General features: G+C 48.1%; 11 protein-coding genes across 11 annotated transcripts; 7 read left to right on the forward strand and 4 right to left on the reverse strand.

Moving 5' to 3' along the window:
- Nucleotides 1-397, forward strand: LACBIDRAFT_313053 (uncharacterized protein; the record flags this gene model as incomplete). Its single annotated transcript, XM_001888582.1, has 2 exons — nt 1-267; nt 317-397. Coding segments are annotated over 2 exons (348 nt in total), but the record flags the coding sequence as incomplete, so codon positions are not given.
- Nucleotides 398-963: 566 nt separating this feature from the next.
- Nucleotides 964-1,590, reverse strand: LACBIDRAFT_333892 (uncharacterized protein; the record flags this gene model as incomplete). The annotated part of the gene is made up of 3 exons (XM_001888640.1): nt 964-1,009; nt 1,159-1,520; nt 1,570-1,590. The coding sequence occupies 3 exons, from the start codon at nt 1,588-1,590 to the stop codon at nt 964-966; spliced, it is 429 nt and encodes a 142-aa protein (XP_001888675.1).
- Nucleotides 1,591-1,940: 350 nt separating this feature from the next.
- LACBIDRAFT_333893 (uncharacterized protein) lies at nt 1,941-3,317 on the forward strand (the record flags this gene model as incomplete). Its single annotated transcript, XM_001888583.1, has 5 exons — nt 1,941-2,024; nt 2,112-2,307; nt 2,698-2,714; nt 2,885-3,067; nt 3,159-3,317. The coding sequence occupies 5 exons, from the start codon at nt 1,941-1,943 to the stop codon at nt 3,315-3,317; spliced, it is 639 nt and encodes a 212-aa protein (XP_001888618.1).
- Nucleotides 3,318-4,064: 747 nt separating this feature from the next.
- FAS-1 (uncharacterized protein) lies at nt 4,065-4,328 on the reverse strand (the record flags this gene model as incomplete). The annotated part of the gene is made up of 1 exon (XM_001888641.1): nt 4,065-4,328. One exon carries the CDS (start codon nt 4,326-4,328, stop codon nt 4,065-4,067), a length of 264 nt encoding a protein of 87 aa, XP_001888676.1.
- Nucleotides 4,329-7,624: 3,296 nt separating this feature from the next.
- On the forward strand, nt 7,625-8,242 carry LACBIDRAFT_333895 (uncharacterized protein; the record flags this gene model as incomplete). Its single annotated transcript, XM_001888584.1, has 2 exons — nt 7,625-7,775; nt 7,833-8,242. The coding sequence occupies 2 exons, from the start codon at nt 7,625-7,627 to the stop codon at nt 8,240-8,242; spliced, it is 561 nt and encodes a 186-aa protein (XP_001888619.1).
- Nucleotides 8,243-9,852: 1,610 nt separating this feature from the next.
- Nucleotides 9,853-10,727, reverse strand: LACBIDRAFT_333896 (uncharacterized protein; the record flags this gene model as incomplete). Its single annotated transcript, XM_001888642.1, has 5 exons — nt 9,853-9,929; nt 10,039-10,064; nt 10,133-10,208; nt 10,382-10,536; nt 10,585-10,727. The coding sequence occupies 5 exons, from the start codon at nt 10,725-10,727 to the stop codon at nt 9,853-9,855; spliced, it is 477 nt and encodes a 158-aa protein (XP_001888677.1).
- A 2,506-nt stretch (nt 10,728-13,233) lies between these two features.
- On the forward strand, nt 13,234-13,884 carry LACBIDRAFT_333897 (uncharacterized protein; the record flags this gene model as incomplete). The annotated part of the gene is made up of 3 exons (XM_001888585.1): nt 13,234-13,294; nt 13,481-13,694; nt 13,824-13,884. 3 exons carry the CDS (start codon nt 13,234-13,236, stop codon nt 13,882-13,884), a joined length of 336 nt encoding a protein of 111 aa, XP_001888620.1.
- A 1,429-nt stretch (nt 13,885-15,313) lies between these two features.
- On the forward strand, nt 15,314-16,462 carry LACBIDRAFT_295707 (uncharacterized protein; the record flags this gene model as incomplete). The annotated part of the gene is made up of 3 exons (XM_001888586.1): nt 15,314-15,698; nt 15,752-16,095; nt 16,157-16,462. The coding sequence occupies 3 exons, from the start codon at nt 15,314-15,316 to the stop codon at nt 16,373-16,375; spliced, it is 948 nt and encodes a 315-aa protein (XP_001888621.1). The 3' UTR covers nt 16,376-16,462.
- Nucleotides 16,463-17,199: 737 nt separating this feature from the next.
- On the forward strand, nt 17,200-18,298 carry LACBIDRAFT_333899 (uncharacterized protein; the record flags this gene model as incomplete). The annotated part of the gene is made up of 3 exons (XM_001888587.1): nt 17,200-17,483; nt 17,784-17,826; nt 17,972-18,298. The coding sequence occupies 3 exons, from the start codon at nt 17,200-17,202 to the stop codon at nt 18,296-18,298; spliced, it is 654 nt and encodes a 217-aa protein (XP_001888622.1).
- Nucleotides 18,299-19,343: 1,045 nt separating this feature from the next.
- On the forward strand, nt 19,344-19,625 carry LACBIDRAFT_313058 (uncharacterized protein; the record flags this gene model as incomplete). The annotated part of the gene is made up of 1 exon (XM_001888588.1): nt 19,344-19,625. The coding sequence occupies exon 1, from the start codon at nt 19,455-19,457 to the stop codon at nt 19,623-19,625; it is 171 nt and encodes a 56-aa protein (XP_001888623.1). The 5' UTR covers nt 19,344-19,454.
- An 824-nt stretch (nt 19,626-20,449) lies between these two features.
- LACBIDRAFT_313060 (uncharacterized protein) lies at nt 20,450-21,266 on the reverse strand (the record flags this gene model as incomplete). The annotated part of the gene is made up of 3 exons (XM_001888643.1): nt 20,450-20,520; nt 20,574-20,897; nt 20,960-21,266. The coding sequence occupies 3 exons, from the start codon at nt 21,264-21,266 to the stop codon at nt 20,450-20,452; spliced, it is 702 nt and encodes a 233-aa protein (XP_001888678.1).
- Between the last annotated feature and the right edge of the window lie 271 nt (nt 21,267-21,537).

Below are 21,537 nucleotides of genomic sequence, written 5' to 3' on the forward strand. Positions count from 1 at the left end.
GTATCTACCACCCTTCGTGGTTATACAACTATCCCTGTGAAGAAAGTTAGAGTTTCGATTCGGGACGACGAGAACGATCAATACCGCTTTACGGTCTATTTTCGACATGACCAGCTCCTGGGTGTCAACGGCGCCGCTGGTACTCTGGCGCCCTTTGTCCCGTGGACGGGGGACTTCATCGTCATCCAGGAAGGTTATCGATACAATTATATTGGATTGGCCAGCTGGTACGCTTACAATATGGCGCATAGGGCAGCTCGTGTGTGCGTGCGTCGACAACCTCATATCTTTCTGTTCCATTCTCACATATTTGTAGCTTTCTCGATCATGCCCACGAATGCATTCAAGCCGCTGGAGGGGAAGATGCTTTTTCGGTTATCTTCCCAACCCAGATTGATGAACCACAAGCAAACTGAAGCTTCCCTTTTTCCATGTGTGTAGTTCCGCTTTCCTGCGAGGCACTTTGTGTTTTGTCTTTGTTGTTCCTTTTCGGTTTCACACCTGTCATGCGGTGAGATAGGGAGATGATTAGCTGCCGAAAATACGAATTTTATCTTATAGTGCCTCAGATTTTTCGTTCTACTTACACATATTATATGACAATCATTACTTAGTACTCGGGTGGATCTGGAATGAATTTGTGTTACCATCTCCCTACTTAAAGTCAATTCTAATTTTCTATCACCGTGGGACGTACGAAAAGGATAAGAAGCTTCCTCCAGGCCCGAGGGGACTGCATTTTTAAAACTGTGTTTGAGAAGTCCAAAAGGTCAAGACTCAAGTCAGAAAGCGCGTTGGACGTCGTTCGAAGATTAGGATTTGAGCCATCCGACCTTCCTTGCTTTATCCTCGCTCAGGATGATATATACGCTGTTCATAGGTGGGGTTTGCGCATTACAAACAAGGACCCGATAGAATTTCAGCTACGGATAAATGGAATTAGAAATTAACAGTGACCCCTCATCAACGCGAGTTGCTCGACGAGCTAAGTACACCGATGTTCGTTTGACTACATGTTATACATCAGTACTGTTGGGAAAACAACCTCGTCAAGGTTTTCCGCCTCAGCGTCAAGGATGCTGTTGTGCGCAGTGTGCAGAAAGCTGGGCGAGTGGTGAGATCGTATAAGACTCGTGTTCAAGAAGCGCAATTACACACCGCCGAACAGCAGTCTTCGCAAAAGAGATATCACGGTTGGACAGATCCGTGAAGTTAACGCGACTCCCTTCCCGGACTAGCAATAAATCCCCTGCCCAGTGAACTTCCGGCGCAATGGCAGCGGCGGCTCGGTTACGGATCATGCCTTCATCGTACCGGTGATAGACAGTGAAGTTGTATTGTTTGCGGTGGCGAGTTTTTAAAGAGATGAGGGTGGTGCTTGGAGTAATCGTTGGATATTCGCTCAGGGCGGTGGACAAAACGGGGAACCGTTCACCAGAAGGTGAAACGAGAGCAGGAATAGATATCGGACGGGCATTCCTTGAGGACATTGAGAAGTACAAGACTTTCAGATGAATTTGCTAAGAAAGTAATCAGAAAGAACAAAGGGTGCGTTTGCAGTCAAATCACCTGGTAGACATCCGTGGGCATAGCGCTGTACTGAACGTGAATGTGGTGAATGAAGGCAGACGGGGATGAAAGCGATAGGAGGAGTGGCGAAAGAGATATGGACAAAGGCGGCCCTTTTAACGTTTCGCGGAGTGCGATTCACGGCGGAAATCACCGGGAGTATGACCGAAAGGGTGAAGAGTCCCGTTGTGGGGATAAAAAACAGAAAGTGCATAATACCAAGGTGATGGCGCAGTGACTGTAACTTGTATATAAAGAGACGGAGCACTAGGATGCAAAGAGACCAATAGCCACATAATTTGGCTTGAAAACTTTGGAGGCGAATCCAAGCGCGGAAACTAGCAGTGGAGCAACGGTAGACCAGCGAATACATGCCTCAAGCGGACAGGGAGTGGGAAATGAGGGTCCTACAAAGCGAGCGTCCTTTGGAAGCAGGCGTGGTATATCCTAAGAGGGTGCATCCTAGGTTTTGACCACGGCTATCTAAAAAAAAATAACAGGTGTTGGAACTGCAGTGAGAGGCCTGGTACCGTCCTTACCAGTTATCGTGGTCCGACGGCCACACAGGCCCGAGTCTGGGCGTCGTTAGAGCGAAACAGGGCAGCCTGAATTGCGAAATACGCATGGACGCTGCGCGCGAGTTCACGCACAGGCCAACCCACGGTCTTCGTGAACGGGCTCCTCAAACCAATGTTGAACGCACCAACGATCTAGTCGCCTTGGATTGGTTGTGTCGAAGTACGTAGCCGGAGCAGTGTAAGAATCCCAGTGTGCTTGGCTGAGTATCGGGGTTTAAATTTCTTGATTTAAACCTCAATATTTCAAAAATGCCAATCGTAACGATTCCTATTTCGCACCCAACTTTATAGTCAAGTTTTTTCTCTTACCTGGTAGATTTCCATCCACATTCTGACATACGGACTGTTGGATATTGAGTGGTGGGAAAGCGCTGTGCACGGTTTCACGCCGAATATCCGAAGACTGCATCACTCGGAGTTTCAAAGGAGCACTAGCGAGCAAATGGGCGAATAAGACTCGGAGTAGGATCAAACAAGATGCAAAGGACTCGCAGTGAAAACAAGTGTTTCGGAGTTGATGGAATGCTATGATTGTGCTATGAGTTCCAAGAGAGGCCGCGCTTCAAGGTGAGTGGCGGAGTTTAAACATCACAATTGTAACGATTTGATTGCGATTCGATTCAATTCGCACACAACAATCGCCCCGAGCTTATCTTTGGCTTATCTCTCCTCCCAGGGCAGTTGTTGACATAATGTATCTGCTTTGTGATATCATACGAAATCTATTTCCCCCCAAGAACAAGAGCCGTGAAAGTTTCTTCAATGAAGTGAGCGACAGAGCGACCGTCAATGCCCTCATGTTGATTGAACTTGATGAGCAGGATGATCCCATAGTGCCCCCAGCATATGTTGACACAATGTATCTTTCTTATGGAAACTACATTCTCAAGCACATCCTTGCAAATTTCACCGATGAAGAAGTGAGTGACAGAGTCATCAACAGTGCCCTCATGTTGATAGAAGATGAGCAGTTGGAGCAACTCCAGAGAAACCAAACCTTGATTACTCCAGCTGAGGAAGTTCACTTCGACCAAGCTTCAACTACTTCAACCCAAGGAGTTCAAAGTTCAATGGCAGTTTGGATCTCGTGCCACAGTATCAGGGGCCATTAGGTTTACTTGGGAGCAGATTGGTTTAGAACTTGGGGCCAAACTCAATCTTGGAGGTTAGGATGCAAATAAATTGTGTCTGTAATTATAGTGGGTTTCCTACATATGTACGTATCCCTCTCAAGGGTGTGTTGCCGACTCTATTTCAACCAGGAATAGTCAGGGCTTAGTATGGTTCTATGTTGAAATTAGTGGGTTAGGTCATTGGCTAGCAAGTGATAGTCAGGTTTATGTTGGTGACGACTAGTTGATGAGCTTACCATTAGTAGTCAATAGACGATTTATAGGAGGCGAAGATATACAAGCACATACAAAGAATATCGTCAATCTCAAATTGAAATAAGCGCGAAAGCTTGAATACAAGAGCTTATCGTGATCAAGACATAAACAGAGCTTTCGTCGCCATGGGTCAACTTTAGAATAGCACGTACGGAGTAGGCCCCGATTGTTGGGGCATCCAAAGGTGCACGTGGTGAAGCAGAAGGATATTGAAGATGGTCTAGGGGGGATATAACCCACAGAGCAGCAATTCCGGCATAGGCGCTGCGCGCGAGTCCACGCGCAGGCCCCAACTCATGGGGTTCTCAAAACCGTGCTCGATGCCAGTGCATTCACGATTTGGCCGCCTCAGACTGTTTGAATCAAGTCCTACCCGGACGTGATAGTTATACCATCTGGAAGGTGGAGAGTATTCTAGAAACATCATGTCTGAAAAACGCTTTTGACAGAAAACGAGGATATACGTACGTTCAATACCGTAGTCTGAGAGTTTAAACATCACTTATGAGCGCAAGAGTGTGGTCTTGGCCTAGCGCACGGAGACAATGGCTTGTGTGAACTGGGCAGGGACTTGAGGCTGTATTCCATGTTCCGTCCCGTTTAAAGTGGACTTGTAGAGGTTCCCAGACAACGAGCGCTCGACGAAGGGGGCAATGTGTGGACCGGAACCTTCTAGTATACCATACATGGCGAGAGCGTCCTTGTTCTGGCGTACGGCCTCCGCCTCGATGTTTGCAATGCGAACTGAGAAGAAATCGTCTTCAATAATTTCCCCCTCGACCTTGCGGTACATATGCGATTTCTTCCTGCAGCTGCCAGTGAGCGTGTTCGTGCGATGACCATTGAGAGATTCATGAGCGAAAGCAAGGATAACCAAGTTCCAGTGCAGTCTTCGCATTCATCACAATATGAACGTTATGAACACCTGTACCCTTCATCCAGAGTCAGCGCGACTTAGCGCAAGGTGCCATTTCCTGCTACGTCAGTAGTGGGTCTTCTGTAGCAGCGTCGATTGGCCAAAAAATCACGTGCCAAATTTTCCCATCACATGTAATCACGCTTCACTCGCTCAAGGAAAAGTCACGTCTCTACGTACATCACGTTCTTCACCAGTTACATAGGAGAAAAATCATATACTGAACCGAAACTAGACTCGGACCAGTCCCGAGTCAGTTTTGTCTCGGGACTGGTAGATTTGAACCGTAATCGAGTACAGTGCAGAAAGTTCCCACGATTTAATGGGACTTAGACAGATTTTCGAATTCATGCTCACCACTTACACTTTCGAATGCTTTGCTGACGTCCTCCAATACAACATTTTTCACGCTCAAACCTGCTACATCTTAAGTTAACATGCCTGAGAAGCGACCGGCCTCTCAAGACGACCCACTTGCCAACTCGGATTCTGACACAGAGACTGCAGGTCCAAGCACCCAAGCATTGCCATCCACACCCAGACGTCGCAGACAATCTGCTTCGAAACCAAGTCTACGACCTTGTGAATAGATCTGGAGTCAGCCTCACACGCGGGGATCACGGGGTAACTCACTGTTACTCACCTGTGCTTGCATCAACGCAACAAGTGCCAGACTGATGATCACTATGATCTTCTTCTGGCAGGAGTCGCATTCAGTATTCCCAGGCCACCAGTGGTAGAAACCCGCGTAGAAAAACGCTAGGGTCTTGCCGGACCCGGTTGGTACGTCGAGGATAGTGCTGTGTTTCTGTAAGATATTTTGGCCGGTTTGGATCTGGAATGGGTGGAGGAATGGAATAGCAAAGGTCTCGCAAAGTCTTCGAGACGTTGAGGCAAGGCGTTCAGGGTCCAAAATGATCTCTGTGCCAGACATCGCGTCCCAGGCTCACTCAAAGCTCAGCGAAATTTGGCGAAGTCCCCGTAAATCGTGGGAATTTTCTGCACTGTACTAGATCACGCATCAAATCTTCCAGTCCCTACGGTAATCTATTGAACGACTGTCTTCAATTTACAAAAAGGGACTTGGCTCGAGTCTAAACCGAAACCGACTTCATCATTTGCAGGGGTAGATACTGTAAATTGTCCGTAAATTTTGTACAAGATTAATGTAACGTGCTGCCACTCCACTCTTCTGCAGACATGGCACACCGTACACTATCTGGGTGGTCTTGATCACCTCACTTTAGCTATGTCTCCCATGTCCGTATTTCTAGGTCTATCTATCAGACTGTGTGGTAATATTAATCTGGGGATTTAAATAAGAGGAAAACGAAATCTCCACATTGATGAAGAATGAGGGCACGAAGTCTGCAAAGTCCAACTGATTTTCAGTTTGCTTAACACTGCTTGTCGCCGCTGCGAGGAGCTGGCCGAAGGCCGGGCGACGAGCAGCGGCCTCCTTTGACAAGCTAGATATTCAATGCTCCAATGGAGCTCTCGTGAAAAAACGAAAAATAACAGGATCAGATTAAGAATGACGAAACAACTACAATTTGAAAGTTTTTTTGTTGGGTGAAACCATTATTAACATATATGTATAAAACACAGATTTAGAAGTGAGGTTTTTGTTGATGAAGTCAACCTCTAGTTTCAAAAAGATTTTATTAATTGTCCACTTAATGGTCGTAATCACTTTCAATTTTTTCGCCACTGTGGCCGACTCTAGTTCCGGTGTCGAGACAGAATATATCTGGCACCAATTACTGTACACTTCCAAATGTGAAAGTAAACAGATACTCAGCGCGCCAGACGTCAATTTTCGTTTGAAGACATAAGTTGCTCCGTACTTGAATGCAAAATTCCTATTTATTAAGACAACCAATTCAACCTTTTTTGCCGGAAGGTAGCGGGGCATGCGGCTTGCCGCCCTATCAGTCGTTATGCATTTATGCCTCAAGGCCTCAAGTTGGAGAGGCGCACCATCCCTAAATGGTTGCGGCTGCTTAGTCAGTGCACAGCCACCTCGAAACTGGCAAATCGCGCTTGCATCCACTTCGAAACGAAAGTTCGAGGTATTTCAGGCATTCTACCCTGTAGAGTTGTGTATGAAACATGTAACATATAGTATATCAAAATCTAATCCAGAAATTGTTGTTGTCTGACTCATATAAGTTCTCTCCTGCAGTTTGATCGTTGGTGTCCATCCCAGGAAGTACCTGTCCTGCTATTTCCCTTGTATCCTTGAGCAAGAAACCTAGCGACAACCTTAATCAGCTCACAGACCCCCTTGGGCTTTGGCTTCATGTGCTCTTCAATGGCACCCTCTCCATGTGACCTCCACAGAGTCTTTCCCATTGTCAACCTTCATGCTTTCAAATTTTGGGACATGTGAGGTAAGAAAGTAACCTATTCTGTAGGTATAGGAGGGTGCCGCAGGATATTCAGTGTTATGGGATGTGATTTTGCATAGTCAGTATGCTTTTGACGCGTTCTTGACGCGTATTATGTAATCCATTAATTGGTCTTGTAGCCAATCAGCAATTATTACAGCCTTTCTCTTTCCTCCCTCGCGTTTGCCTCAAAATGAGCACGTAAAAATGATGATCTAGCATTGGTGGAGGGAGACTTCGGACTACTTTTTTAAAATGTGTTTTCTAAATGTCATTTTTCGATTAAATTCCTGGTCCCACGCCCGAATTTAAAAAAACGAGTCCGAAGACTCCCTGCGGAATTGATATTTGATTCGATTTGGCCATAAATATGACCCAAAGAAGAGGCCATGCGCTAAAAAAGATGATTTCCGTGAAAATCAAAGAAATTGGCAGTAATACAACAAGTACAAACAACCTACAGCCCAAAGGGGCGATGCGCCTCTCCACTTGACTCAAGTCGTCAGGTCAACACATCACGTGTGTCTGAGTGGGATGTATGTAGGACAGCGTATGACAGATTTGAGGTCTTCGTTTCCGCCCATTTCTAGAACTCGTCAAGACAGCGCTCTCCCATACCCACGATGTCTAACTAGTTAGTACCTCATTATCGTGCGTTAGCAACCTTACCTTTCGTTGTGCCACTCAAGTGCCCAACAAGTGCCACTCCATCAGGAAAATATATAAGGCATTCGCTTTAAAACAACCGCGTGAAAGACTTCGCCTCTTAGTTACCCATCCGCCATGTCGACAGACACCCCGATGGGGAGTGCTTCTCCGCTCTTAAGTCCCGCCCATGCATCCGGTGAAGGTATTGACGGGCCTGTCATTCTCAAACAACAGATCCAGCCCATTCCGATCTTTCCTTTTGGCAAGGTCGACGCCCAAGCAAACCGTATGCTCCTCTCCAATCTTGCTGTCTCATCTTCTTTGTTCTGATGTGCCCCATTAGCCACTGATATGAAATCTGGCGTACCAAATGATTCTACGTACCACCCTCCCTCGCAAGACTACATCACCGCCTTAATGAAGCAAGTAGCTGACCTCAATATCCGCATATCGCACTTTACACCCCAGACTCTCATGGCTGTGACCGACAACAATAACTCCGTCCAGCAAGATGACAATACCGATCCCCTTAAACGTCCTACTCGAGCTCCTTTGAGCTCAGATCCCACCACCATCACGGCCAGGATCTTCATACGCATCCCATGCCTCTTTATCCTGGTGATCATACTCCTTCAGACATTCTACGCGCACTACAACAACTTACGGGACTCCCGCTTCTGGTGGAGTGCGGCCTACGATTGGTGGTTCGCCACTGACACACTCAACACGAAAGTTGGCACGCCGTTGAAGTAGGGTTACGACGTCGGCTTGGGGTCCATTTCACCTTCTTGGGGTCTAATGCTGGGAAAGCGCCTGCGTTTTCGCCGTCAACCCTGGCGTGGGTTGGAGGATCATTGGCTGGGTCGCTTAAAACAGGAGGAGTGGAGATTGCCCGCGAGAATGGGACGAAAATGATGTCAATCGCAATGATGGGGATAATATGGACGTCTTGATGGAAAGTCCTCAGAGGACCAAAAGTATTCTCCCGGATTGGACGAGAGGGCTTTACCGTCAGGTGCTCCTACGGCAAACCCTGTCGATTTTCACATACGCCATAATGTAACATAGTCCAAAATGAATTCGAATTGATAAAGGGAAAGAACGAAGCTGGGTACATGACTCGAATTCGGAGTATGGTAACTTCTGGGGGTGTCCAGCGATTCAACTCCAGTCTTGCGTCGCTCATAACTGCTGTCTGCCTATCGGTCGAGACTCGGCTGCATCAATCAACTCGGTACCGTCCGGACCAGTTATCGTGGTCCGACGGCCGCAAAGGCCCGACTATGGGCGTCGTTAGAGCGAAACAGGGCAGCCTGAATTGCGAAATACGCATGCACGCGAATGTGCCCTTCGTGGATACAAACAATCCGATCAGAGTGTTGAAAAGACGTTTGAGCGTTGGAATTAGAACGGGGCATATCGTATTGATCAAATGATTGTTGGGCGCTAGAATTAGAACGCATGCCGCCGCCAGACTGCATGCCAGATTGTTGAAAAGACTGAGAGTTAGAGATAGACACGCCACCAGACTGCATGCCAGACTGTTGAAACGACTGAGAATTAGAGTAGCCGGACATGCCTCCAGATTGTTGGAGCAATGGTTGAGAGGTGGAAATAGAACGGGACATGCCACCGCCTGACTGCATGCCAGATTACTGAAAAGACGGCTGAGAGACGTATTTAGATCGAAACATTCCTCCAGATTGTTGGAGAGAGTTGGAACGACTTATTGGGGCGGAAACAAGACTAGAAGACGCGGAAGAAGAACCAGAAAACATCGACGGAAGTCAAGAACCCATCATTAACGGGACAGTCGAACTCGGACGAGGTATCCCAGTTCGCTGAAAAGTCGACAGCGACATAGTCGTATCAGGAATAGTAGAGCCAGAACGGCTTCCAGTCTGCATGGTGCCATTTTGTTGCGCAGCCTGCTGGCGCATGTTCACCACTTCCGGAGTTCGAACTTAGACTCCCTGACTCGAATTCGGAGTATGGTAACTTCTGGGAGTGTCCAGCGGGGACATGGAAGGAAGGCGCTGTGACGTGTGAGAAGCTGATCGGGGGGGGATCCCTGGAAAGCAAACTCTCCCCGGGCGATACGCGTCCTTCACGTGATGAATTCGGTGAGTGCATGTATTGGTCTGTGTTAGACGGGCGAACTCAGCGCGATGTGGTCGATAAGACGTCTGCGACGGAGCTTGTTGGCGGCATTGATTGTCTTGAGAAGTGTGGCTGGTCAGTGGGGTGGCGATGTCGCTGAAAGGTGGATATCCGTGCCAATCACTGTCGACCCAAGTTAGATCTGTGATGCTGTCCTGCGTGGTCAAGATAGTGTTCATGACAGTCGGGGGGGTTAATCGTACTCAGTCATTCAGCTCGGATGCGGGCGTAGAGACGAGGACTCGAGGAACGAGCTGAACACGCAGCGACTCCTGTGCGGCTGAGGGTGTGTATATCAGCCAACGTCCCACAACACGCGGAGATCGCTCACTTTGGGTGGGATATGCCAGAACATTCTAAGTTAGGTTAAGCCAACTAACGAAACTGACCAGGGTGGAAAGTCAGAGGACTCGGACTAAGGACTAGCAGGTTAGATTGACGTTATTGAGTGAGAGCAAAAAGAGATAACAGACGGAGTCTAACCTATCACTGCTGCGAAGAGCTCGACCCAAAACGCGTGTTTTCCGAGCGTCGTAATCGAAGAAGGAACACGATAGAACTACATTTATTCACAAATTGGCACAAAAGATGACGTTGAACTACGGGATTCAAGATTTGCTGCCGTTGGATATCTAGATTTGAACGTAAGTCTTGAAAATGGGGGGAAAAAGCGAATAATTCCGACCTCCCCACTCCCCAAGAGGTGACAAAGGTGCCTAAAAAAGACCTTACGTGTGTCGGGGCCGAACGTGGCGCTCTGGTCTGCATATACGTGCATGTAGAAGGTTGAGCGCTTCAGTCCGAAGGCATAGCCCCATAGGGACCAATGATCGCCCTCTGACCGACCGTATGCCCTAGGTCTGCGGTCAGAGTTGTGGGGGCCGTCGCTTGAAGGAACGTTAGTGCGAAAAGAAGAAACGTAGAAATACACGTACTGCAGTAGAATACACCAATCGCGAACCCCGAACATTTTGTCCAACTGTTCCTTCTCGGACTTCATCGTCTCACGGATGAGTTTTAGAGCGGCGGTTCGACGATTTGTTGGAAAGTGGCGACGGCAGTAAATTCGGAAACGCATTGGGGTCGGGGATGATGATGTGAAGGTATCGACGATGGTTACAGGGAAGAGACGACTTTGGGGGCGGATTGATCTGTGGCTGCGTCGTGAGACCGATGGTGGAAGGCTATTTTATCAACTAGTGTGACACCGCCGATGTGGGTCCTCGAGCCACAGTTGCACTTTCTATCGATTCGAATGCAACATCACCCACAGCGGCTGCCACCTCCCATTTCCAAAGATCAGACAAAAGACGATTGCTGCATGCATAGCGACTGCACGCACAGTGCGACTTTTCATTGCTTGTAGACGAGGCCATCTCCCACAAACGTTGTTGCACCATTATGTAGCTTGACGGATATCCCTGAAATAAGTTTATACCCATATACTCAGCATGCAGAGAATTGTTATCTTGGTCCAAGTGCTGCACGCAAATCCACGCGCAGTCTCGTTCATCGCGTCGAAGCCAACTATCGTTTGTGGTACCAAGTCACGTGATGGCGAATGTTGACCATTGTGCAATCGTCAAGCAAATGAAACCGTCTAGAGATGGTGACGACGATGATCGAAGCGCGTTGATAAACGGCGCATGGGGTGACCGCTACTGACATTCGGATAAGACTGGTAAGTTTGGGGTAGCGGACTTCCAAGCGACCAATCGGAAACTGCATATTACGAGGAATTCGAGGGAGAGTTAGGCTTGAGAGTGAAATAAGGGACTAGAGTGCAGGCAGATTTTGCCCTAGAAAGAGTCGTTGGGGACATTACAAGTTTGGCGCGAAGTGACAATTCAAGCGTAAAAGCCGTGGACTAGATCCTCACGTTATGAGTGTGGTCGAGAATGTCGCACGACTGCTGCGCGCGAGTCAAGGCAGAAGATCCCGACGGCGCGAATACACGCCCAGGTCATTGAAATGATAATCCGGGACAATCAATTATCCCCAATGTCGTTCAACTTCCATACAGAATGGTAATGTCAATCGGCCTCCGCATCACATGTCTTCACCTCGGAATATACACTGCACGCGAGTTCACACACAGTAATGCGGAGGCATCGGAGATCTTCTGCAATGAATGAGCAGTCAGATCCAGTCTGGATGTCTAGAAAAGCAGCACGTACCTCGAAATGTGATTCGAATCTTCTAACGAAAACGAGGGCCACGGAAGAAAGCCGATAAGTAGAGGAAGATCGCAGCGTCAAAAGGCGGCAGAATGATCATCGGCTGAAGTGCGGACTTTATCGACAACTTCATGCACATAAGTCGAAAGGCGTCATCGCCTACCGAAATGTTGGCTATTGAGTTGGAAGACAACAGAAACCGGTCGGCTAGTGGGAAGCTGTTGCGTTGTTTGTGTGCGGTCCGACCCCTTCGAAGGCCAACAGATTACACGTGCGGCACGAAATGTTGGCTGTTGAGTTGTAAGACAACAGTCAAGAAGCAAATCCCCGACTTTGAAAGGAGGTTATCGGGGAAATGTTATTCTGGGCTTTGCAGAAAATGCCGTGGGCTGCAAATTAGTGTATGACAGACGGACTGAAAAAAGCTGAACATACCCTCAAAACGTCACCCATGGCAAAATATTTGTCCGAAGACCACATACAAAAGCGCAAATCCACGCTCAAGTCACCCTCCGGCAAGAACAGAGAGACATTAGAATGATGTTAAAAAATGCCTTGGGCTGCAAATCAGCGTATGACGACGGACTAGAAAAAGTTGGACATACTACCTTAAGAACGTCATCCATCGCCAGATATTTTCCCGAAGGCCACATACAAGAGCACGAATCCACGCTCAATTCACTCTCAGGAGAGACATTGACAGCGAGAGGTCAGTTGATATATTGCCCGTGGGTGGAAATGAATCGTGAGCATCGAAGCCACGTGAGGTTTAAACTCCGCTACTCACCGCCTTGAGGAAACAACTTCAAACTGGATGGACTTAAGTCTCTTACCTTGCCGGAAGCATGTAAGCCCCTCGTTTACTGGCAAAGATGACCTTGAAATGTGCTTTTTCTAGGATGATCAGGCTAATCTCGCCGCGTTCCGAATGATACGACTGCAACGTCGGAACAGCCAGAAATCGATTTCAACGACTCGGACGTTTCCAAATCGTGAATGCACCTTGAAGGAGCGCTTGCACGCGGACCGGCCTGTGCGTGAACTCGCGCATAGCGCCCATGTCCCAAAATTATTTCGTTTCGCTCCAAGGTCATCCCTTATCGGTCTTATCTTCTACGATTTGGGATCGACCCGAGGTGTCTTCTCTCTTTTTTTCTGGCATCAAAATGCAGTCAGTATGGAGGGCCAGAACAGAATGACGTGATTGCCACGTTTAAACGGTCAAGACTTGATACCATTCGGACGTTTCCAGATGCTGAATGTGCCCAAACGGAGGGCTTCCACCCACGTAGGCCGGCTTGTGCGTGGACTCGCGTACAACGCCCATATCCCGCAATTGCCTCTTCTCCCCCAAGCTAGTCAAGCGTTGCGTGCGGTGCTGGAACAACGACGGTTTTCTCACAAACTATGACTCAGCACCCCTGCGTTGTACATGGCGGTAGAGCACGGGAAATCTGGCATCGGCTTGGTGAGTGTTGTCTTCATGCTGGGAGATATATCTGACTCGGGCACAATAGGCATTTACGTCCTTTAATCCATCTGCAGGAAGCTGTTTATCGAGTTCCTGGCAAACGAGGGCCCACCAACAACTAGGAAGCAGCTCGTTACCACCCGTTCATGTTTGGCGTTCTGCGGCAAACTGAAGGCTCAATAGGCATCTACGTCCTTAAATCCATCTGCCTGTGGCTCTTCATCAAGGTTTTGGCAGACGAAGGCCCACCAACAACTAGGAAGCAGCTCGTTACCGCCATTCATGTTTGGCGTTCTGTGGCAAAGGCCTCGAATGACGAATGGCTAGCTTTCGATACAACATTTGAAGATCTTGACGCTTTCCGGGCACGTCTATCCTTTAGTCCGGGTGTCAGCAGGTGCCTAAAGCCGATACTTTCCTCGACACCTCTGTTCTGTTGCAAAATTTTCGATCATGCAGTCAACTATAGCGTGAAATCGCTCAAAGAGTTTTCTCACAAACTATAACTTCAATGACTGCTTACCAGCGTATTCTCTACCATTCGTGCCTCGATCGATCTCAATCACTGGGACGTGTTTAAATCGTGAATTGGAATTGTAATTATCCATTAACTAATTACGTGCGTGACTCCAGGTTGCGACCCAGCGAGGCTAATTTAAACGACGAATGTTCATTGTGTGCCAATTGTTCCCTCGTCACGTGAAATGCGCGGCCAGCTCCGACCAGCGCAACACCATCGCAGCGATCAACTCAGGTTAGGTTCAACCCAACGCGAACCAGCTCATCTAATTGCTTGGCAACCATTTTAAGTTTCTGTTCCTGTTTCCTCGTGTCAGAACGATCTGTCGACGACAATAACTTGTCGCCTCATCATTCTTGCCGCGGCAAAATGTGATCGATCTTTATCATCTTACCGCGGCGACAATGTATAATATTTACCGGTCATTCCTGCAAAGATCACGAGCAATAAATTTTTTATCTAAACCCTTGGCGATGCTTATTAAATGTTTATTCCACAAATAGACAGATGCCATACTTTATGTTTTTGCAAAGCAATTACTTTTGGTTTTTGTTACTCATTCCCCTGACAGAAAATTTGAGTTGAATTGGTGAACTATTTTATTGAACTTCTGTCACTCAAAAAAAAGGTAATGGGTATTTTACTTCTCCCTATCACCATTATTGCTCATGATTTTTTTTTATCTCTTTACCAGGAGGACATTTTTTGTAGGATATTCATTTTATACAGCTTGCAAAAGACTGATAAATATTTTACATCTTCAATATCACCTTCCTGCAGCAAAAAACTTGCAGTAATGATTAATCTTTTTTAACTCCAATTTTTTGTTATAAATGTGAAATCAAAGATTTAACATAGTAATCTGCATTTTATCACATTTTTACCAGGCGACGAATGCCGTTTGCCCCTTGTGAGAGAGATGAAAGATCATCAGGGAGCCTCTTGAATGGGTGGATCAAGGGGCTCAGACGCTCAGGCGACGTGTGATGAGAGAGACAGAAGTGGAATGAGACGAAAAGGGACTAGGCGCAATTGAGGGACGCCACAGAAAGGTGATGACAAATTGCGATAAGCACCCTCTAAGCCCAATGGCGCTTATATGCCAGGGCATCGTTCTTTCCGTATTCTCACCAGCCATCGATGGATGAACCACCTTCACGGTTGCTCAAGTCAAGGATTCCCAGAAAGACCAAACTCGTTGACCTTAACCCGGACCCGTGAGAATCTTTTGTATGTCTATTGAAGTTTGAACACCATCGTCCCCTTTGCAGAACCGAAGGTGCCTGGGAATCTCGCATTCGCGACGCTCATTGTCCTCTTCGAAAGGGAATCATTTGTTATCGCCGGAAAGGCATGATATTCGAGCACAATATCCATTCCTCTGGAAAACATGAGGTTGATTCACATGTTGCTCACTGAGAAACTCGCATACAACTAACTATGCTTTCAAGCCACGAATAATTGTTCCGAAACATCCGTCCCGGCGTTTAAGAAACATGTCCTTCGTCCCCATTAAAGGCAATCGGATCCTACTACTCGCAAAGTACTGGGACTGGCCCGACTTGGACTCGAAGGGTATCAAGTCAAGCTATCTACACCTATCAATCCACGAAATCCGCTCCGATCTTCGTGTTGGTTCTGCTCTGTGGTCTTACAATGGAAGTGTTGATGGTCACTTCAATATTGATGATTTGGAGCTGATAAAATCCACCGAAAATGCATTGGGAATCACTTTTTGGGTGCGATTTGATGACCATTTTAAGCTGTTTGACATCTCTACTATTGAAACTGACACCTCGAATAACTTGCCTCTTATTGAGTCGGGGAGAATTGATTTTGATCTAAAGTTGAAGTCGAAGCCGGAGGACGATGAGAACCTTGGTTTGTCCAAATTTTCATGCAGTCGCGTTGAACCTGCTCTGATGTTCTTCAAGTCATACTATCCCCTGACGTCCACATTCTCCTCACCGTGGATTTGGAGGAGGATCGACACAACGAAACGATTGACATTCACTATTTGGATTCTGGTGGTACAAGCTTTTCCTTCATTACCCGCCTGTCTTTTCCCGTCGCAGAAACAGAATATTTACCAGAATTTGCATTTTCTGCCGATGGGTCCAAGTTTGCTGTGGCTATGGAACAAGGCGTGTTTGTTTGGGATATTCGAAGCAAAGTTCCTTTACGGAGATTCACAGGAATCTCCTCCGACTACGAGACTCTACAATATCCTCAATTTAGCAGTGGAAATTTAGGGCAAGAAATCCTAGTATTTGCCGAGGTACGTCTTATGTTCACATTCTGATATCCCTACCTCTCAAATAGGTGGTTTGAATCCTTAGCAAGATTATGATTCCCGTCTTGCAACAATTCATGTGATCGATGCGACGTGGTTTGAGACGGAAGAGAAGCTTTGCATCAAGTTAGGCGGCAATACAGTGAGGGCACTTTTCTTCGATCCAAGCGGGGGAACTCTGTACGCTGAACTTGGTGGAACAATTTACGAGTGGGACCTGCGGGAAAATGAGCCTGGTCCCGAATGGTGGATCGGAGAGGAGTAGGATGTGGCTTGAACAGAGTACTTTTATCACACCGTTTGTATTTCGTTGAAACGAGTAACCAGTGTTCAAGCAAAAGAAGTTTGAAGGAGAAGAGACCGAAATTGGCCTTAGGTATCGGCAAAGAAACAATGAACACCCAAGGTCAAGTGGACAAAGTCTGTGAATAGTGCCAGTGTGATGAACATTTGCTCCAGAGGAAGGGGAGGAATCCCGCTGTGCTGAATGTGTAAAACCTGTCGCAGAGAATGGTATCGCAGGCGCAAGTATGATGCGAAGACAACAAAGCAGATTGAGGTCGCCGAAGTCTATAAGGGTGGGTGCACAGCTCAAGCAGTCGCCAGTTTTTGTACCCCACTAAAAAAGTGACAGGGAGGTCGTCCAACCCAGAAAACATTATTGGCATCTTTACAACGGTGCAAAGCTTTGAAAGTTAGTGAATGTTCAATTGATTTGGGGGGTATTCTCAGGATTACTATGTACATCAAGCAAGCGCTGGTGCACGTCAGATTTACAGCCATATGGGTATATCATCGCCGACCTAGACCAAGAAGCCCCTGGTGCAGATAAACGTAGGGTACGTCTCCCTTAAGCACAGATTTCTGAGCCGCCATCAGATGCACGTTCCACCCCCAGGGGCCAGCGCCTTGGGATTATCTCTGAAGCTCCGCACTTTGATCCTGGCATCTGTATATCAGTGGAGCTCTCGCAGGTTGTAAATCTCCCCTTACATACCTTCACCTTAGAATAACTATCCATAAATACGGGGTTTGTCAGCGGAAAGTTCGCAAAGGCCCTGCACAAATCCCGTCAATCTCAAACTAAAAATGAGGTTAACAGCCATACGAAAGCTTACTGTGTGCACCTTCTTCGATCCACAAAGCGCAATGGCAGCTAGCACACCACGAACATCGCAGCTTCAATTATCCAAGACCAGAGGTTTATTCCGGCTCATCTTCCATACCAGATTCTGGGGGAGATTCCCCGCCGCTAGTCGTCGCCCCTCCAGTAGCAAAAAGGGAGTCAAGCCTTGCCTATCGACCAATATTGTCGTCAACTGTAAAGGTACAAGCAAAATAGCGAAGACACGCTTCGTCCTGATTCGAAAGCTGTGAGCATCTCAGCTAGTCATCCCCGTAGTGACGTTAGGATGGAAGCGAGAGCGAATCGCTAGAGGGACCCCCACACCCGGATTCTTGTTTGTAGGCGGGTGCTAGCGATGTCGCTGGCGAGCCACGTTCTGTTCAGATTCCGAGGACGTTGGCACTCCCATCCACATATTTTGGGAAGCAAGATCGAGTACGATAATGTGGACATCACGGTGGAGGCGGAATTGAAATTGGAATGGGAAGGGGACGGCAGGCGAGGAGGTAAAACACATCGTGCTTGGATTTGTGTCGTTTGTTGGTAGGTATCAGATTTGTGAACGCTGGGATGTGCATAATGACGAAAGGGTGAATCGACACACGTTGTCAGCTTTTAAGTGGTGTGGAGGGCATGCTTGAGGGGACGAATGGTCCATCTTGTAGCAAATCAACCTCGTGCATAGCCTGCCTGACTTCTGCAACATAGACGACGTCAACTTGAAATCTGAAGAAGGCAGCAACGGAGGAGCTTACTTGCGCAACAGACAGCCAACATGTAGTACTCTTCATTCGCGGGGGTCATCTCAAGCATGGCGTGCACGACTTGGGAGTGAAGACTCTCTGCATGCGGGCTAATCCGCAAAAGGACGTGAACACTCCGAGTTTTAGCCCCAATCTTGCGCCTCAGTCATCTGAACCACGAAGTGACGCCGAACGACCGGAGCTGAACGGTGCCCGACCCTTCGCCTGCCTCTTCGCCTACGACTCCCAGGCAGGGCTGAAGACCGTCTCCGTCTCGTCTACTCCAAAAGACCGGGAGAACGACAAAGGCAAAACATAAGCTTCTACAACGGATTCTTCGGACGCCGAACTTGAGCTCTGCCCTCAATGTGGGAGATGACGACGTCGTCCCGCTCAACCCTTTTCAAGATGAGGAAGACGCCATGCGTGAAGCAATGGAGCGGAAGCGCCTTGTCGAACCCGTGAAGAATTCGAAGTTGTCAAGAAAGCGGAAGAACGACTCGCCCACGGAGCACGCAGACCATCCAGCGAAGAAACAGGCGGCAGCAGGGCCGAACATGAAGATATTTGCGGCAAGTCAGGCGGTGGTGAGTGGGCTGGCGATGGAGGAGGTGAAGCGCAAGTCGGAGATGACGATGCTGTGAGGAGTTTGTATCGGAATGGGACGAAGAGGAAGGAGATGTTCATGACTATGGTCACTTTTACTAAAGTACGTCTTCCCTCCGGTTTTAAATCCGATGAAGCCCTTCTAATCCAATCCAACGCGTGTAGATCCACCTATTGCTCCCCGCCCACCATCATCAGGAAACAAGCTATCTCCCGAAACAGCCGACGAAACCACCGCCCTTCAGCGCAGACAGGCCTCGACGTCGACATCTGAAGCTACAGGAGCATCATCCTATCAAGGCTGAAACTGTGGAGAGCGTTTCTGGTTAGCACCCTCCCTCTCCGATTCTCGTCACCCACTCACCTTCAATCAGTCGCAATTTTCCTGATACAACTCTGGCCATTTCGCCTTCAAGACGATCGTCCTGGTGAACGAGCTCTCCGCCCGCGATGAAACTCAGGTCCCTGGAACGGGAGAAATACTGCGTTAGAGCAACAGATTCAGCTCGGAGCGGAGAAGAGTTGAGCAGAAGCTGCGACCTCAGTGGGATGTGAGCTGCGATTGGGTGCGGCGGATTGGCGAAGGTTTATACGGTAGGCTCTCGTACCACTGTTCCGCTCATTTAGTTGGAGATTGACGGGTTGTATGCAGGATTCTTTGCCCTTGGCGAACTTTACGATTACAGATAGCTATTGAATAAGGTAAGCGTGTGTATGCATGCGCCTTGATATCTTCTCCCCCTGATCCAATGATAGATAATCTATTGACTACTCTCATCAATTATCCGCCACCAACAACGTCAACCTAAGTAACTATCGCTTGCGATCGAACAACATCCTACCCACCGATTTACACATGGAACCCCACGATGCCCCAAATATTTCCTTCTCCCAAAGCTCTCTCGACATATCATTCATGTCTATTAAGACACCCTGCCACGAATCACTGGAAATCAAATGGTCATTCTCGAATGAACACCCGTCATGTTCCGATGGATGATGTTGTGCAGCCATGCGTCGAAGACGGGTCGGGTGTCTAGGCTGTTGTGGAATGCTGAGGATTCAAATTGGACTTTTTGACCTTCGCGTAGCGCGTACAGTTCACAGCGTTTTCCGAGGACGGCTTCGACGCGTTTCCTACATGTGAGGAATTGCCGTTTGGGCTCAGTTAATGGCTCCTGTTATTGGGGTAGGTTGCGAATTTGAGCTATGTGGTAGTCTTCGCGGAAGCAGCATTGGATTTTAAACTGGTGGTTTATCACGTCAATGGCTGGATATGGGCGGGAAAGAGGGAGATGGAGGGTACCTTGTCGTGCTTTATGTTCTCCTTTACCCAGTCAGGCTGATCCTCCTGTATCGCACCATGAATCTACATCAGTGTCGTTCAGCAGAAAGATCACAAGAGGCAAAGAATGCACGTACCTTTGGCCTAACAAAAGCGCAGTAAACTTTGAGAAAACCCTAAACAACCCAGCGCGCCGTGCCAAGTCTATCCTGAAGCCTTGCAATGATCTTGTTCTCGATCAAAGACACGCGCTTGTTGTACGTCAGCCTTTACTCAGAGACACAGCACGAGAAAGGGAAGGAAAGGACTGACCAACATTAACATCCAGAAGATCAACTTTCCGCTTAACAACCTGCTTAACCTCCTCCTCCATATCCATCCCCCCTTCCACCCCTCCGATTCCTCCAAGGCCTACTGCCGTTTATGCGAGGAAACGTTCGGAGACGGGGTAAGGTGTGGATGCTAGCCAGTGATATATTGAGATCCGCAGAAGTACGTCGTCCAATGAGATTGCTTCAACAAGTGGGAGCCCGACGGATTAGGTAGGAGGACAGTTTGCGTGTTCATTTTGGGTGGGCGTTAGTGATTCGTGCACCTTGTCGAGGTCGTGGAGGAGAGTAGATTGTTTAGCGGTCGGTTGCACTTGTGGACTGCCGGTATCCATTAGCCCCATTTATCCCAAAGAAAAAGAAGAGAGACCCACCGTGATCTGTAGCACCCTTCAACTCGGTATCAGCGATAACGCTAACAGTCACATGGAATCTCTTTGCATTCCTCAATGCATCCATGACCATCCTAACCTCCTTGCACTTCACCTGCGCCTCTATGCCCTCCAACGCACTCTCGAGGCTCGACCAAAAGTTGACCGCTTGCGATGCCGTGTCGGAGGAAACGTCCCTTGTGAGCTTGGTCGCCGCTTGAATGGCTTTGACCCTGCGTTGATGTGCCATTAGAGAGAGTTGAGGAACGTGCTGTCGGAGCATTGATGGGATATGGGGTTGTTGGGTCGCCGGCCTTGTGATTGGGCCTTTCTTCAGCGAGACGTCATCATCAGAGGAGAGGAGAATCCACTCACACTAACTCAACAGCCCATTGAAGAACAGGACGAATCATCAAATTCGTGTCCAGAATATACATTCTGATGCAACTGCAACAATCTCAACTCGAGCTCTGCAATTTTCTTCGGCGTCGGTATTCTTAAATTTGCTTCTCCACCTCCACTTCCCCCTCCTGCGTCTTTGCCTGCCCCTGGCCTAGTCGCCACAAACGCGTCAAACCATGATTTAACACCATAGCTTACCACGGCGTGTAAAGACTCGTACGGCGTGTCGTCACCGCCAAAGAGGTTGAGAAGGTGAAGCTGCGTAGATGGCGGTAGGACCGGGTCGAGGTGCATTGTTCGTTCTGTGAGCGCGAGGGTTGTGATGTGTGTTGGGTGTTATGTCAGTCGTGAGGTGGTACGGTGTTCCTCCGTCATCTGCGTCGCTTCTACGTGAATATACGGATGGAACGACCCAACATCGCGCGGAGCACAGACCTCGATAAGCTCAGACAATCCGAAGCGGGCGTATACAAACCACGCACTGGGTGCTTGAGAGCCAGGAAGTGCCTTGTTGGTTACTGAGAATCGACCTTTTGTGGTGGAAAAACGCGGAAGAGGGGCAGAG

This window comes from Laccaria bicolor, genomic scaffold, assembly GCF_000143565.1.
Source record: "Laccaria bicolor S238N-H82 LACBIscaffold_57 genomic scaffold, whole genome shotgun sequence".
NCBI lineage: Eukaryota > Fungi > Basidiomycota > Agaricomycetes > Agaricales > Hydnangiaceae > Laccaria > Laccaria bicolor.